Source organism: Engystomops pustulosus, chromosome 10, assembly GCF_040894005.1.
Source record: "Engystomops pustulosus chromosome 10, aEngPut4.maternal, whole genome shotgun sequence".
NCBI lineage: Eukaryota > Metazoa > Chordata > Amphibia > Anura > Leptodactylidae > Engystomops > Engystomops pustulosus.
The window spans coordinates 3093275-3111759 of record NC_092420.1 but is presented as its reverse complement, the minus strand read 5'-3'; the positions used below and the strand labels follow the sequence as shown (position 1 = coordinate 3111759).

The following is an 18485-nucleotide window of genomic DNA, read 5'->3' as shown; positions in this document are numbered from 1 at the left end:
ATGAATAAAGAGATTTAGCAAAAACTACGCAAGACGTGTTATAAAAACAAGGCAAGGACACTTTACATATCGGCACAAATCCATCCATCAATAAGTGCAGAACTGGGGGTCTTACAAACATTCAGAGTATCGCCCCCTCCCTCGCTCCCGTCCTCCATAACTGGTGTTCTCTAAAAGAGAGTTACTCCAAGATGCTAAAGGATGAAAGATGTGAAAGGTATGCACTGGCCGGGGGTCACACCGTGGTCTTCATACCTGGTTGCACTAACTTTCACTAGTTTCCTCCACATGGAAGGTGATGGTGGCTTCAGGGCCTTCCCAGCTCATAAGAAGGATTCTCATATGATGTTGCCAGGATTCTTCATGTAAATCCCCTTAAAGGCAAATGTCTGTGGATATGTCATCACTGTAGAAGGTTAGGACGTGACTTCTTGCCAATATGATTGAGTCACCTGGCAGATCTGCACCGTGTGCCAGCAATAAGCAGGATGGACGTGTATCTAATGCAACATCCTCCCCGTCCTATACTGTCATACAGGGGGCCAACACTGATGTACAAAGAAAAGGTGAATCAGCTTCATAGTAGCTGAGGGGGACACATTCCAGGGTGTGGGCGGGGACTGTCAAAGCAGATACTTCATGATCCATCTAGTTCTGTGAGCTGTAAATGTGCTTAGATTATCAGGGTACAGGGTTATATACACTTTCATTTGCCTTCCGAACATTGTACTAGTATCTGACACATAGAAAGAGATAAGACAGATCAGAGATGAAGAGATCCATGAGATGTCTATTACACACTGTCAGCTCTGCTACAAATGTGCTCTCACACTATGAGATATCCTGTGCCTGCCTCCCCCTTCCCCTGGATAACTTATCTGCCTGTAGCTTCTCTGTCATCACAATGTCATGTTTTCTGGCAGGAAGTGAGTGAGTGCCTGTGAGCTCCATGCTGTACTGCAGGGGATGGGGCTAAAATACAGGGGGTAGGGCTATAATGCAGGGGGCAGGGCAAAAGTGCAGCGAGCACAGCATTACACAGAAATCCACAAGTGAGAATTTACAGGGTCGTGTCTAGGGGCAACTTAAATTGTGTACACCGGGACTTATAGAGACAGGTTGGATTTATATCTGTGAAATGCTGTACTTTTGTTAATAACAGAATTAGAGAATGTGATATTTTGCTATCCTGAGTACATTTAAGAAACTTGTCTTTGTGGGAGGAAAACCCATTTAAAGGGAACCTACCACCACGAATCTACCTATAAAGGTAGATCGGGTGGTAGGTGGATGTATGGGACGTGAGGATAGCCCTTTTTAGAGCTAATCCTCACGTCCCCGCTAGCGTAGCATAAACTTTATTGCCCTAATATGTTAATTTAATTAAGCGGCTACTGGGGCGTGGAGTAGCCGGACACGAGGCTACACAGCGCGGCTACTCCACGCCCCAGTAGCTGCTTTCCCCCGCCTACCCTGTGATCTTCGGCGCGCAGCTCCTGGCAGCTGCGCGCCCTCGTCCGAGAAGCCGGAGTTCTGCGCATGCGCAGTAACTCCGGCCTCGTTCCCGAGATCGCGCATCTTGGCCGGAGTTACTGCGCATGCGCAGAACTCCGGCTTCTCGGACGAGGGCGAAGATCACAGGGTAGGCGGGGGAAAGCGGGGGAAAGCAGCTACTGGGGCGTGGTGTAGCCGCGCCGTGTAGCCTCGTGTCCGGCTACTCCACGCCCCGGTAGCCGCTTAATTAAATTAACATATTAGGGCAATAAAGTTTATGCTACGCTAGCGGGGACGTGAGGATTAGCTCTAAAAAGGGCTATCCTCACGTCCCATACATCCACCTACCACCCGATCTACCTTTATAGGTAGATTCGTGGTGGTAGGTGCCCTTTAAGTGTCGGAGCTTGTTGTCGGAGAATATCATGGCTGTGAGATCTGAGGACCCCTATGAGAGAGTAAGTGGAAAGCGCCAGGGAGACATTAGGAGACAGCTTGGGTCTGACGGATTTGTGACAAGCTCAAGAATTGTGTTTGTGAAATATCAAGGGTCGTTTTGTAACCCATTAAATTTGTGTATCAGGAGGAATTAACCAGGAAATGTCTGGTCCATAAAGTCTCCAAACCTAAGTAGTAGCTGGATGGTATTCAGAATTCAGAATCGGGTCAGGAAGTAATCATATTCTCAGGTACCTGCTAGGTAACACAGATGTAGGTCAGGGAGGGCCGCTCATGGCATTACCTTTGGGCGCTGTAGAGGTGACGTGTAGTTTGGCCCTGGAAAAACCGCATATAAAAGATCATTGTATTTTCCATCTGATGAAAAAAACATTGGGGCTGTGACTCTGGAGAGAGTGGTGGTATTTGGGCAAAACAACCATCTAAGATTAATATAAGGGTGCATTTACACGCTGTCAGGGGGGATGACTATGCGGCCGCATATATACGTCCCCACAGACGGCAATGGTGGCCTGGCAGCGGTCCATGTGTGGCACCGATCCACGGCGTACACCGGGAAAAGAGAGAGCATGTTCTATCTTTTCCTGAGTGTACGGCCGTGCGCCGCTGTTTCTTATGTAGGGGTCACCTCCTCCTGTCCAGCGCCCGGCGGGCAGCCCACCATGTGAATGCACCCTAAGCTGCAGTCGACTTAGGTAGGTTACACCTAGGGAGCGGGGACCCGCGCACGGCCTAGCCAGGGCCAAAGCAGGGGGTGGGGTACAGGGCAGCGCCACGGGTGGGCACCTGTGACAAATGTATGATATGATATACATCATATCCAAGTCACTTCCACAGGCCAAAGCGTAAGAAGACGTACCCCCTACAGCAACACTGACATCTTCCCTGTGTATAGTAATACTAATTCACATAACCACACATTATACATGACACATACTATAACACGGGGCCCGGTCCTGGTGAAGGTAAAGTCCCATATCTCCTCCTCCCTGCAGCAGGTACAGGTGAGCTCCATGTTACTTTCAGTTTTGTTATATTCTTATTTAATATTCCACCCAGATAGTCAGCAGCCGGGTGCCGAGTCCTAGAGATACAGGTCACAATACAAGGTGTAAACTCTGCATTACACCACGTATCACTGCTACCTGCCACATTAGTCATCTACCAATCATCCTACCAGTCCTCCCCCCCTTGCAGTGGCCGGTAATGGTAGAGGTCTTTTAGGTTGAGCTCACCCTGACATGGGAGCAGCTTCTGTTCTCCTGTATGGATAGATCATCCCATCCTCTGCTTGTTCAGTGTCAGCACAGAATGTAGCATTTTAGAAGCTGTTACATGTATCTATTCATGAATTTGCGGTGTCACCAGTAACAAGCGGCTGGATCTGAGTCAGTTCCTTCAGATACACAAGTAACAAGAGTCTTACCTTCTTATTAGATACTTTTTGAAACATTTCGGAGATCATTTGCACTTACAGTCTTATCTTCTGTCTTTGTGTTTCTATAGTTTCTTCCACCCCATAAATAAGAATTCAGATGCTTAAAAGTCAAAGTGGATTTCAGATCTTCACATCCAGAAGACTGTCAGTCTCAGCAGTGAGAGAAGTCAGAAGGCGAGCGCTTCCAGGCGATAACTAACACCTTGCTAGTGTTGTGTGTGACGGGCACAGCAGGGTCGGGGTCATAGACTCTCATCTCTATGTTATAAAGAGCCCAATATGGATAATTTTGATGACTATGTCAAAGCCATCTATGACTTTGCTGCATCTCCCGTCATCGCTTTGATCCTCATCTCATTAGAGAGTCTCCTGGAGAATGAGTTTGTTTGCCCCACCAACCAAGTCTTTGGGATTATGTACAGCCTGGTGTTTATTATCGGCACCACACTCATCATCATGGTGCTGTTTAATCCATGCAAGTGTTCCCTTCTTGGCGATGATGCCACGGAGCCGGAAACTGTAGAGGACATTGAAGACTCTCAGTGCTGTGACCTGAGCTGCTGCGGTATCTTCCGGGCAATGGGAAACTTTGTGAGAAAATACAAGGCGCCGATATTTTGGTCCCTTATTTTAATCACGGATGGAAGATACCTGGTATGTCTTGTGGAATCTGCACGGGGAAAATACGAGGAGACGACTGAGATAAACACCTTTCTCCCTCAAATCGTTCAGGTAACAGCACAGGGGTCAGAGGTTAGGGGTCATATACTGCACATATCATGATGCCACCCGAGGGGTTGGGAGTATCTGTACCATTCACAACGAGTGGCGCATGTTGTAGCTTCTTGTGGGGTTTTCCTCTGTTCCCAGGGATCTTATATACCTTTATATTATAGTAATAATCACAGTAGAAGGTCTTCCTAGTGCATAGTAGTAGTAGTTTATAGACCTGGCAGCTGACCCTCAATGCAATGTTATTAAAGGGGTTGTCCAGGTTGTAAATGTAACACCTGTGAAATTCACCTGCCATGACTGAGATTGTAACCACCAAGCCTTTCTCCTTACAGGAAATCTACCAATCAAGCTGGGATAAACCAGAGGCACTTAAAGGGGTTTTCCCACAAAGATAGGTTAGGCCCTATCCACGGAATACGGTCTAACTTGCTGATCAGTGTGGGTCTCAGTGCTGGGACCCCCGCACCGCTCCTGAGACTAATGGCGCAGATAGCCGCACATGACCGTTCTGCTCCATTAATCTCTATAGAGCTGACGGAGATCGGTGAGCGCTGCGCTCGGCTTTTTCCGTCAGCTCCATAGCGGTCATGCACGGCCGTCTGCTCCATTAGTCTGAGGAGTGGCGAGGGGTCCGTTTTTGCAATATTCGTGGGAAAACCCCTTTAATGTGACTGCGGTATCTTCTTATATGTGTCATCCATGGCCTCCTTCCTTTATAAATCAACTTTTAAATCTTGTGCTCATGAGACTGAAGGGCTCCTGGGGGTGTTACCAGTGTTGCAGCTTCACAGGTTGTTACACTGTCTTCCCCTCCTCCCTCAGCACTTCTTACAAGGAGGGAGGGCAGGTGCTCCTGCACAGTGTAACAGCAGCTCGGGCCTCATAAATGTTTATTTTAGAAGGAAGGAGGCCATGGATAATAAATATAAGAAGAGTTTAAGTTTAGTGGTTGTCTGGTTGCAGGGGTAGTATCACAGTATTACAGGGGTAGTATCACAGTATTACAGGGGTAGTATCACAGTGTTACAGGGGTAGTATCACAGTATTACAGGGGTAGTATCACAGTATTACAGGGGTAGTATCACAGTATTACAGGGGTAGTATCACAGTGTTACAGGGGTAGTATCACAGTATTACAGGGGTAGTATCACAGTGTTACAGGGGTAGTATCACAGTGTTACAGGGGTAGTATCACAGTATTACAGGGGCAGTATCACAGTATTGCAGGGGTAGTATCACAGTATTACAGGGGTAGTATCACAGTGTTACAGGGGTAGTATCACAGTATTACAGGGGTAGTATCACAGTATTACAGGGGTAGTATCACAGTATTGCAGGGGTAGTATCACAGTATTGCAGGGGTAGTATTACAGGGGTAGTACCACAGTATTACAGGGGTAGTATCACAGTATTACAGGGGTAGTAACACAGTGTTACAGGGGTAGCATCACAGTGTTACAGGGGTAGCATCACAGTGTTACAGGGGTAGCATCACAGTGTTACAGGGGTAGCATCACAGTGTTACAGGGGTAGCATCACAGTGTTACAGGGGTAGCATCACAGTGTTACAGGGGTAGTATCACAGTGTTACAGGGGTAGTATCACAGTGTTACAGGGGTAGTATCACAGTGTTACAGGGGTAGTATCACAGTGTTACAGGGGTAGTATCACAGTGTTACAGGGGTAGTATCACAGTGTTACAGGGGTAGTATCACAGTGTTACAGGGGTAGTATCACAGTGTTACAGGGGTAGTATCACAGTGTTACAGGGGTAGTATCACAGTGCTACAGGGGTAGTATCACAGTGTTACAGGGGTAGTATCACAGTGTTACAGGGGTAGTATCACAGTATTACAGGGGTAGTACCACAGTATTACAGGGGTAGTATCACAGTGTTACAGGGGTAGTATCAAAGTGTTACAGGGGTAGCATCACAGTGTTACAGGGGTAGCATCACAGTATTACAGGGGTAGTATCACAGTATTACAGGGGTAGTATCACAGTGTTACAGGGGTAGTATCACAGTGTTACAGGGGTAGTATCACAGTGTTACAGGGGTAGTATCACAGTGTTACAGGGGTAGTATCACAGTATTACAGGGGTAGTATCACAGTGTTACAGGGGTAGTATCAAAGTGTTACAGGGGTAGCATCACAGTGTTACAGGGGTAGTATCACAGTATTACAGGGGTAGTATCACAGTATTACAGGGGTAGTATCACAGAAGCCCATATCTTCGGTTCTGTTCTAAATATGCTGCTGGTGTCTTGTGATAAGGATCTCATCTTTCAGATGCCATCAGACTTTTGGTTCTGTGATCTACAGACCCTGAGAAACTCACAACAAATGACATAGTAGTAAATAGAATGGCGCAGGTAAAGTCCAGGTCCGGTCTATCTTTTATCTGCATCTATGTCCAGTTCTGTATCACAGGGATAGGAAAGATGAGATTCTTATCTTTAATATGACACAAAAAGCTTTGTCATATTTGCCTGGATTTAGGGGACTTTTTTTTATAGGTAAAGGTGTGAGATTTCCCATAAAAGAGGAAATTCTAGAAAGGACATTTCATACCCTATTAAAGGGTAAAACCTGATGACAGGTTCCCTTTAAGATAGTAAAGTCTGTGACCTTTCACTGTTGACTTTCCATATTTCTCCGGTAGATCCTGACAGTTTATACCTGACGTCTCTCAGGAGTCAGGAAAAGCTGGGTGATTCTTGGCTGGTGTCCGCTCTGAAGCTTCTGCTCTTATCACTTGCAGATGGCCGGCCTGGGACTGATCCTTATATTCGTTCTCATTATGCAAATAAAGTGCGAGTCCAAAGCGAAGCGCTACGAGAACAAGCACAAGGAAGCCATCCTCAAGTACACCCAGAAAGCTCTGCAAGAACGCAGGGAGGAGAAGCTCAAGGACTACGTCAAGCAGCATATGGAGCCCGACAGCTGGGACCCGAAATATCTGAACGCTCAGGAGGATTGGGAGAAAATCTCAGAGAAGATGCAGAGAAAAGTGCTGAAAAGTCTCCAGTGCGGGAAAAACAAAAACGATAATAATCCTTCAGCCGATTTCCCTTGTATGATTTAGAATAGCAGGGAACGTCTCGGCTCCAGCATTCTCTAGAAGCGTAGCTCGTACTTTCCCCCCTTGGATGCAGCCACCATCTTTTTTGGGGTGGAGAAGGGTTTCGGGTCGGGTGCTGTGCGCACAAGCTTGTTGTATTTTGTATATTAAGAAGGAATCAGAACGAGCGAATGTCACAAGTGGAGCCGGATGCAATGGGGAGGCCGGGAGTTGTCAGCTCCCCGCTCCTCCCTTCCGCAGCTGCTGCAGTTTTCAGTAAACTCTTTGGCTTTGGCTCTTTAACCCCTTTGTGACCGATTGGTGCCCGAATGTCAGTTTTTGACGTTCTGCTATGCGCTTCTTTGAGTGACGATATCTGTGGAAAAGCTTTACAAATCATAACAATTTTTACCTTGATAGGACGGTTTTATAATTTGCATAGTGTTTTCTTCATGAAATTTGCCCACAAATGTGAAAAAAATAAATTTTTGTCATTTTTCCGATTAAGTTTTTTAATAAGTACCGAAACATGTTATAAACTTGTACATCATCAGCTTCAGCGACAGACGCAGAGGGTGCATGTACTTCTGCAAAGTGAAAGTCTTTCCTGCAGCTTCTTCTACATTCTGTATGAGGTGGGGGGTCAGACTACAGACACCAATAACTACTGAACCCTGGCACCTAGAAACACAATTCTGGTGTCATTAAATGGGAGATTCGGGAGAACCAGAAATATACTCTCAAAGTTATTATGAATAGAAAGCTGTAAAAATAATATAAGTCTATTTTTTTAGTACAACTTTAAGGGTGTATCTCTCTGTTTCTGTTAAGCATCCATACACAATGTTATAGATCTTCCTGTTGAATATGACACCAGAATTGTGTTTCTAGGTGCCAGGGTTCCGGAGATATGGCCATTTGAAGTTTGTCCCCATCACGACGTTAATAAACGCCCTTTCTGCAAGGGGTATGTGCAAATAGGACGTATGTAGCGGTTTGCCAGTCGTGAAGAGGTTAATAAAATGTTCTTATGCTCCACTTGCTGTCTGGGATTTTTTTAATCAAAAAAACAACAACAAAAAAAGGATCTCTGAACTGGACTGAATTATCTATGCGACTTTAAAAAAAAAAAAAACGTCACCAAAATCAACTTTCGAAATTATGCTAATGAGCATGAAAGCTCTGGGGGGGGGGTCAGAGCCCCTCTGTCCTGTATTTTCACAGTCTCCCCTTTCTCCTCAGCACTTGTGTAGTGAGCTTGCTTCATTAGGGAGGGTGAGACAGTGTAAAACCAGACCACAGAGGAGCTATAGTAGCCCTCAGGCTCATTAGCATAATTTTAGAAGCTGATTTTAGGAGGAAGGAGGCCATGCATAACAAATATAAGAAGAGTCACAGTGCCTGGATCTAGGAGTAAGTGGTTTATTATCATGGATTTTGACGGTAATTTCCTTATAAGAGGACTTTACAGTACGGTATGTGGTTTAGGGTCCCAAATCGACCTGTATATTAAATTTGTAGTATAATAAACCTGTCAAAAAAAAAAAAGAAAAGCATTTGCACCTACCTCAATGTGAGTCCGGTGAGACACATAGGATTCACGTTGGCAGATTCTGTGCCGGCGCCTCCTCTCACGGCGCTTGTGCAGTGAAGCCGGGGTGTGTGAAGCTGGGGTGTGTGAAGCTGGGGTGTGTGAAGCTGGGGTGTGTGAAGGTGGGAGGAGCTCTGGTCGCAGGAAAGTATAAATAATACGACCTTGTAGGGGGGGATTTAGGACCCCAAACCACTTACCAATACGGACCTGTGGGTGGTTTAGTGTCCCAAATCGCCCGGAGAGGTCGTCTTCAAGCTATGGAATAGATTTGTGCGGTGATGTTAGTCCTGCACATAATCCTAGAGCGCCACCTAGTGACAGAAGGATCTTCTTGCCTGTATTATAGCTCTTGTTACGTTCTGGTTCAGAACTGTCAGCGATCACATGACTCGTGTGACCAATCTGAGAAACATCTATAATAGGGGGAAGGTTTCCTAGTCCAGAGCCCCCCCTAAAGTTATCGACTATTTTTTTTGCCACCTTGGAAATCTGAAATATTTTTCATTGACATTTTTCATCGCCATCAAAACATCATTGTTCCTTAGAGAATAAACCAGGGGGTTGAGTAGAGGGACGACGGCCGTGTAGAGCAGGGACAGCGTCTTGTCCTTCTCCTGGGAGTGCTCGCTCTCCGGGATCATGTAGGAGCTGAGCGGCGTCCCGTAGAATAAGACCACGACCGTCAGATGGGACGAGCAGCTGGAGAAGACCTTCACTCTACCGCTTGAGCTGCGGATTTTAATAATTGTCGTGATAATGAACACGTAAGACGTCAGGATCAACAGAAAGGGGAACAGCCCCAGGAGCACGCACACCACGTATAACAAGGTCTGGATGTGCGAGGTGTCGCTGCTGGCCAGTCTTATCACCGTCTTCAGGTCACAATAAAAATGATTGACGTCCCGAGAACTGCTGAAACAAGCAAAGGAAACCATGAGGGAATGGACCAGCGCCGTCAGGAACCCGATGATCCAGGAGGCCAGAGCCAGCAGGAGGCACTGCACTCTACTCATGATGCTGGAGTAGTGCAGAGGGATGCAAATCGCCACATATCGATCGTACGCCATCGACGTCAGAAGTAAGAACTCCGTCCCGACACAAAACGTAAAGAAGAACATCTGTGCCATGCACCCGGAGAACCCGATGCTGGACTCTCTGCATATAGTAATAGCCAGGAGTTTAGGCAGAATGGCAGATACATAGACGACGTCCTGGACCGAAAGGTTACTAAGAAAGTAATACATGGGGGTGTGAAGCTGAGGCGCCAGAGAGACCAGGACAACGACAACCACATTCCCCAGGAGAATCAATGAATACATCAAAGATACAGCAACAAAAAACACAACCTGGAAATCTGCCGCCAGGGAAAACGAGACGAGGCGGAAATCTCCGGTGCAATTATCAACGTATGAAGTCATTTCCCCAATAATAACAGGTCAGAGAGATGAGATATAAAGCTGCAAAAACCCACCGGAATAATTCACAGAGGTCGGAGGTGTCTCCAGTATAATACACAATAAAGAGAATCAATCATTTCACATAAACAGTAGAAAATGTAAAAATAATGACAAAGTTAAAAATCACTAAAATGTTCCCATGGCGGAGCCCGACCCCTCCGCTCCTGCAGTGAAGGAGAGAAAAGATCTCATCAGTAGGTCCCTAGTGAGACATTTACTGCACATCCAATATACAAATCACAAAGAACAATAAATATAAAAATACATAAATGAACATAAATGGAAATAACTTTTGTTTTTCCCTGTATAACTCAGTATAATACATGACATAGACCTCCTACATACTCATTGGGGCAGATTTACTTACCCGGTCCATTCGCGATCCAGCGGTGCGTTCTCCGCGGTGGATTCGGGTCAGGCCGGGATTCACTAAGGCAGTTCCTCCGACGTCCACCAGGTGGCGCTGCTGCGCTGAAGACCATCGGAACGCACTGGAGTACACCGAGCCGAGCTAAGTGAAGGTAAGCGTGTGCCGAGCGACCCTTTTTTTTTTTTAAATGCGGCGGTTTTTTCGAATCCATCGGGTTTTCGTTCGGCCACGCCCCTCCCGATTTCCGTCGCGTGCATGCCAGCGCCGTTGCGCCACAAACCAATCGCGTGCGCCAAAATCCCGGGGCAATACAGGGAAAATCGGCGCAAATCGGAAATATTCGGGTAACACGTCGGGAAAACGTGAATCGAGCCCTTAGTAAATGACCCCCATTGTGTCGCGGGTGTATGGGGTCTCTCTAGAGACTTTTAGAACTTTTTGAAAGACACGACTATTACACCTAACACTTCAGTTGGATTGTAGTGATTTTTAATATAAATACTTTTACAGTGAGATTTTCTAATATAATGGTGACTGTACACCACAATAGATAGATAGACTACAGTTCCTGTATGTAGTCCTTACTGCACAATCTTTTCACGTTTGAGGTCAATTGCAATTTTTAAAAGGTATTTTTATTACTTTCTGAAAAGTCAGAAGTTTAAATACACTAAGATTACTCTGCCCCTCTGACAGAACTTCTGATTCTGGTGAATTGGCAACATTTAAGTTTATTAGAGACACAGATGTGGATGTATTTGAAGGCACACAGGAAACACGCTGCTTCTTTGTGTGACGTCATGGAAAAGCCTGAAGAAATCAGCAAAGATATCAGGAAGAGAAATGTGTTTTGCACACGTCGGATTCATCCTTGGGTGCATCATTCATCTGTACACACAATTACACACAAGTACAAAGGAGATGGGAATGTCCAGCCATCATACCGCTTCCCACTGAACAGGATGAAGACCTGTTCTGTGTCCCAAAGATGAATATTCTTTGGTCTAAAAAGTGCAAAGACTTTGTGAGTTGCAGAAGCTGGTAAGAGGGCGCCCTTATCCACAGTGACATGGGTCCCGTAACCACATGGACTGAAGGACCACTCTGCCTAGAAGAAGCCATTACGCTGAAGAAAAATGAAAAAACCAGACGTATCAATGGCATCTGTGTCTTTAATACACAGGTGTGATAGATGTGCGGTGCTGTACATATACTTCTATGTGTGCCGCGCTGTACACTCTGGTGGAAATAGTCAGCATGACATCACCACACACAGCCCCTGACTGGTGGAAGAGCCAGGAGACGCGGAGGATGGCCGTGATATGGAAGCTCAGGGAGGCATCTGTTTTATTATTTTACCACTGACCACATTCATTATAAAAATCACAGCAAAGCCACTGTATATACCAAGACTGGGGAACGGGGAGGCTGTATATACCAAGACTGGGGAACGGGGAGGCTGTATATACCAAGACTGGGAAACGGGAGGCTGTATATACCGAGACTGGGGAACGGGGAGGCTGTATATACCAAGACTGGGGAACGGGAGGCTGTATATACCAAGACTGGGGAACGGGAGGCTGTATATACCAAGACTGGGGAACGGGAGGCTGTATATACCAAGACTGGGGAACGGGAGGCTGTATATACCAAGACTGGGGAACGGGAGGCTGTATATACCAAGACTGGGGAACGGGGAGGCTGTATATACCAAGACTGGGGAACGGGAGGCTGTATATACCAAGACTGGGGAACGGGAGGCTGTATATACCAAGACTGGGGAACGGGAGGCTGTATATACCAAGACTGGGGAACGGGAGGCTGTATATACCAAGACTGGGGAACGGGAGGCTGTATATACCAAGACTGGGAAACGGGGAGGCTGTATATACCAAGACTGGGGAACGGGGAGGCTGTATATACCAAGACTGGGGAACGGGGAGGCTGTATATACCAAGACTGGGGAACGGGGAGGCTGTATATACCAAGACTGGGGAACGGGAGGCTGTATGTACCAAGACTGGGGAACGGGAGGCTGTATATACCAAGACTGGGGAACGGGAGGCTGTATATACCAAGACTGGGGAACGGGAGGCTGTATATACCAAGACTGGGGAACGGGAGGCTGTATATACCAAGACTGGGGAACGGGGAGGCTGTATATACCAAGACTGGGAAACGGGGAGGCTGTATATACCAAGACTGGGGAACGGGAGGCTGTATATACCAAGACTGGGGAACGGGAGGCTGTATATACCAAGACTGGGGAACGGGAGGCTGTATATACTGAGACTGGGGAGGAGAAAGCTTTATATAATAAGACTGGGAAGGGGGAAGTTGTATAAACTAAGCCTGGCTGACTTACAGACGACCCTTAGTTACAGACGGACCTCTGGATGTTGGTAATTTCCTGGACTTTAGCCTTAGGCCACAATGATCAGCTGTAACAGGTATCAAAGGTGTCAGCAATTAATATATATTGTTAACCCTGGTTCTGATGAGAATCCAATACTTTTAAAATCCAATTGTCACAGAGACCAAAAAAAATTTATAGTTATAAAGTATACAGTTCCAACTTACATACAAATTCAACTTAAGAACAAACCTACAGAACCTATTCTGTAAGTAACCCTGGGACTGCCTGTATATACTTAGACTGGGAAGGTGAAAGCTGTTTATACTAAGACTGGGGAGGGGGTGCAGTATATAACATAACTGTATAGGGAAGGTGGAAGCTGTATATAATATAACTGTATAGGGAGGGGGTGCAGTATATAATATGACACTATAGGGAGGGGGTGCAGTATATAATATGACTGTGCAGAGACAGGAGCTATCATATATTAGGTCCACACAGTGGATATTTTATATGTGGGGGTAGTGTGGTCACTTGTGTTGTGAGGGGTATATAATATTTAGGAGCACAGTGTTATCCAGGTGACATTATACTGTGACGTCATCCCCCTGATGGAGAAGCTGAGCCGCTGTAAGGTACTAGATGCCACCAATGCCGGTGACTAGTGTCTCATGTCAGTGTCGGGTGCCACTGCAGCACTGGGCGGGCGGGCGGGCGGGGATGATATCACTTGTTAGTAAACACTTTTTAAATATTTGTCTGTAAATTTAGTGACTTTTGAGAAGGTTAATAAAAATACATTAAAATGACTTCTCTCAGTATTTTGGTTCCTAATTCACCTAAAGCGGGAAAGGTTTCTTCTGATATCATGTCAGGTATGATAAAACATCACATGTCTCCCTTATATAGTGAGATAGAGGAGAGATATGAGATCTATAGATTACACATATTTAATAGATAACTTCCCCCAAAAAAGGCAGCGCACAACAAAAAGTTCAAGCTGAAAACTGTGGTTATTTATCCGTTTGTGGCCACGTTTCGGCTCTTACCCAAAATGAGCCTCTCTCCAGTGAAGTTACATGAGCCAATGAACGTTACTTGGGAAAGGTTGAATTTGGGTAAAAGAGAAAACGTCGCCACCTATTGATTTAAAACCAGCGTTTTCAGCTTGAACTTTTTGTGTGCTGCTATTTTTGGGAACTGATTAAGAAGATCCCATTTTTACGGCTTTCCACCTTATGGACTCTTCTGCTATGTGTTAGATTTCATGAGATAGAATAGATAGAGTACACTACCTGTATATAGATAGATAGATAGATAGATAGATAGGAGATAGATAGATAGGAGATAGATAGAGAGATAGATAGATAGATATGAGATAGATAGATAGATAGGAGATAGATAGATAGATAGATAGATAGATAGATAGATAGGAGATAGATAGATAGATAGGAGATAGATAGATAGATAGATAGATAGATAGATAGATAGATAGATAGGAGATAGATAGATAGATAGATAGATAGATAGATAGGAGATAGATAGGAGATAGATAGATAGATAGATAGATAGATAGATAGATAGATAGATAGAAGATAGATAGATAGATAGATAGATAGATAGATAGATAGATAGATAGGGGATAGATAGGAGATAGATAGATAGATAGATAGGAGATAGATAGATAGATAGATAGATAGATAGATAGATAGATAGATAGATAGATAGATAGATAGATAGATAGATAGATAGATAGATAGGAGATAGATAGGAGATAGATAGATAGATAGATAGGAGATAGATAGATAGATAGGTAGATAGATATGAGATGATAGATAGATAGATAGATAGATAGATAGGAGATAGATAGATAGGAGATAGATAGGAGATAGATAGATAGATAGATAGATAGATAGATAGATAGGAGATAGATAGATAGATAGATAGATAGATAGATAGATAGATAGATAGATAGGAGATAGATAGATAGGAGATAGATAGGAGATAGATAGATAGATAGATAGATAGATAGGAGATAGATAGATAGGAGATAGATAGATATATAGGAGATAGATAGATAGGAGATAGATAGATATATAGGAGATAGATATATAGGAGATAGATAGATAGAATAGATAGAGTACAGTACCTGTATATAGATAGATAGGAGATAGATAGATAGATAGATAGATAGATAGATAGATAGATAGGAGATAGATAGAATAGATAGAGTACACTACCTGTATATAGATAGATAGGAGATAGATAGGCGATAGATAGATAGGAGATAGATAGATAGATAGATAGATAGGAGATAGATAGAATAGATAGAGTACACTACCTGTATATAGATAGATAGGAGATCGATAGATATGAGAGAGATAGATAGATAGATAGGAGATAGATAGATAGATATGAGATAGATAGATAGATAGATAGATAGGAGATAGATAGATGATAGATAGGAGATAGATAGATAGATAGATAGGAGATAGATAGATAGATAGATAGATAGATAGATAGATAGATAGATAGATAGATAGATAGATAGATAGATAGGAGATAGATAGGAGATAGATAGATAGGAGATAGATAGATAGATAGATAGATAGATAGATAAATAGATAGATAGGAGATAGATAGAGTACAGTACCTGTGTGGAGGGCTCGGTGTAGGAAGACATCATTACATTATACAAGTCTCTTATAGCTTTTTTGCTCAGTCTCTGTGGTTGTAGTTTTGCTCCTTTGAGCTTCAAGTTCTCTTTTTTGAGTTGATGTGAAGTTTCAGACTCTACTTTGTGATCCTCTCCGGGGAGTTTTCCATGTGAATTGTAATGACATTGCCAAAGAAAGAAAAAGTAAAGTTCAATAGAATGAAAACTTTTGATCAGAGTCAAAACAGTAGAAGCAGAAGTGTTGTGTGCATCGGAGGTAGTGTTACCATCACTATACACAGGGCGGGTACATGGAAAGTGCTAATTCAAAATAAGGAGGTGTACATGGCTGTGGGGTTACAAAAAGAAACTAAACATCTCTCCCCTCTCTCTGCGCCGCAGGTCGCTGCCGGGTCTATGTGTTCAGATTCCGGCGCTCCTACCCCAACCGCTGCCGACCTGCTACACACAGCAAGTTATGCTGCACCAGCCGAGCCTATAACATTAGATCACTGTTATCTGTGTATAAGAGCAGCAAAGAAAACATATCATTTGTTCCCGGCTAACTGGTGTCCCTGTTGAAAAACTGTAATTGACAACCAAAAAAAAAAAAGTACCGTAATTAAAAAAGTTTAAAAAATGTAAGATCCCCTTCCTCCCCCCCAGAAGATCAAATGAAGAAATAATAAATTAAACAAAAACTCAGTTGCCACAGCCAACGTCTGCTCTAGGGGAGTGTTGTGTCAGCCACAGTCTAGACCCCTGGGAGGCGTTGTCAGCCATAGACTGGTCTTGGAAGGTTGGAGGCATCAGCCATAGTCTGGTCTTGGAAGGTTGGAGGCATCAGCCATAGTCTGGTCTTGGAAGGTTGGAGGCATCAGCCATAGTCTGGTCTTGGAAGGTTGGAGGCATCAGCCATAGTCTGGTCTTGGAAGGTTGGAGGCATCAGCCATAGTCTGGTCTTGAAAGGTTGGAGGCATCAGCCATAGTCTGGTCTTGGAAGGTTGGAGGCATCAGCCATAGTCTGGTCTTGGAAGGTTGGAGGCATCAGCCATGGTCTGGTCTTGGAAGGTTGGAGGCATCAGCCATGGTCTGGTCTTGGAAGGTTGGAGGCATCAGCCATGGTCTGGTCTTGGAAGGTTGGAGGCATCAGCCATGGTCTGGTCTTGGAAGGTTGGAGGCATCAGCTATGGTCTGGTCTTGGAAGGTTGGAGGCATCAGCCATAGTCTGGTCTTGGAAGGTTGGAGGCATCAGCCATAGTCTGGTCTTGGAAGGTTGGAGGAATCAGCCATAGTCTGGTCTTGGAAGGTTGGAGGCATCAGCCATAGTCTGGTCTTGGAAGGTTGGAGGCATCAGCCATAGTCTGGTCTTGGAAGGTTGGAGGCATCAGCCATAGTCTGGTCTTGGAAGGTTGGAGGCATCAGCCATAGTCTGGTCTTGGAAGGTTGGAGGCATCAGCCATAGTCTGGTCTTGGAAGGTTGGAGGCATCAGCCATAGTCTGGTCTTGGAAGGTTGGAGGCATCAGCCATAGTCTGGTCTTGGAAGGTTGGAGGCATCAGCCATAGTCTGGTCTTGGAAGGTTGGAGGCATCAGCCATAGTCTGGTCTTGGAAGGTTGGAGGCATCAGCCATAGTCTGGTCTTGGAAGGTTGGAGGCATCAGCCATAGTCTGGTCTTGGAAGGTTGGAGGCATCAGCCATAGTCTGGTCTTGGAAGGTTGGAGGCATCAGCCATAGTCTGGTCTTGGAAGGTTGGAGGCATCAGCCATAGTCTGGTCTTGGAAGGTTGGAGGCATCAGCCATAGACTGGTCTTGGAAGGTTGGAGGCATCAGCCATAGTCTGGTCTTGGAAGGTTGGAGGCATCAGCCATAGTCTGGTCTTGGAAGGTTGGAGGCATCAGCCATAGTCTGGTCTTGGAAGGTTAGAGGCATCAGCCATAGACTGGTCTTGGAAGGTTGGAGGCATCAGCCATAGTATGGTGGGGGCGGGGCGTCAGCCATAGTTTATAGGAATCATATCAGACGCTGTGTTGTCACTGCGCTCAGTGTCCGATATATCGGAAGCAGAGCGTGAATCGGTTAATAATATTGTTGATTTAGAAAAAAACCTTAAAATAAAACCTATATTCATTTACTATTTCTGTGATGGTACCTACCAAAATAATGAGGGGGTGTAATTTTTAGCGCACAGTGAAATCTGTACAGACAGGACCCACAAGAAAATGGCCCAAATGCAGTTTTTTCATCGATGTCAGGGCATTTGGAATTTTTTTTTCAGTTTCCCAGTACACGACATGGGATGTTAAATATTGACACTATGAGGCCTAAAACATCCCCCAGCTCTATACATGGATAAAAGTTGTGGATGTTTAAAGGAGAGGAGCAAAAAAGCAAGCATAAAATTTAAAAAAGTGCATCATCTGGAAGGGGAAATCATGTGGTGTAAGAAGGGTATAGTACAGACTGTGTACGGAATTATATTCGGGGGAGATTTATCAGAAGTGCGTGACAGCAGAACTATACTAGTTATCGGATTGTGGCGCATCGGCGCCGGCATGCACGCGACGGAAATCGGGGGGGGGGGGGGCATGGCCATCAGAAAACCCACTGGATTTGGAAAAACCACGGTATTTTTAAAAAAACCAGTGTCGCTTGACATGCGCTTACCTGCACCCAGCAACGGAACGTGAACTCCAACGGACAGCGCAGCAGCGACACCTCATGGACATCGGGCGCACCACCTTAGTGAATCGCCGGAAGACCCGAATCCTCCACAGAGAACGCGCCGCTGACTATTTTTGGAAACTTGTATGTAATGGAGCGTCTGGGAATGGACGGAGGCACAGAGACAATGCGCCCAAGA

At 45.0% G+C, this 18485-nt stretch overlaps 2 protein-coding genes across 3 annotated transcripts in view; one reads left to right on the top strand and one right to left on the bottom strand.

The window, feature by feature from the left end:
• LOC140103997 (uncharacterized) overlaps positions 1–8136 on the top strand; it is a 40891-nt gene extending 32755 nt beyond the window's left edge. For both annotated transcript variants that reach the window (XM_072127320.1, XM_072127319.1), the window contains exons 2-3: positions 3460–4123; positions 6890–8136. In XM_072127320.1, coding sequence (XP_071983421.1) covers positions 3671–4123; positions 6890–7213 — 777 coding nt within the window. In that variant the 5' untranslated portion in view covers positions 3460–3670 and the 3' untranslated portion in view covers positions 7214–8136. The remainder of the gene's footprint in view (positions 1–3459; positions 4124–6889) is intronic.
• Positions 8137–9247: 1111 nt separating this feature from the next.
• Positions 9248–10201, bottom strand: LOC140104634 (olfactory receptor 5V1-like). Its single transcript, XM_072128251.1, has one exon. It carries the CDS (start codon positions 10199–10201, stop codon positions 9248–9250), a length of 954 nt encoding a protein of 317 aa, XP_071984352.1.
• Between the last annotated feature and the right edge of the window lie 8284 nt (positions 10202–18485).

Coding starts and splice junctions, on each gene's coding strand:
- LOC140104634 (XM_072128251.1), bottom strand. CDS start 10,201: ATGACTTCATACGTTGATAATTGCACCGGAGATTTCCGCCTCGTCTCG.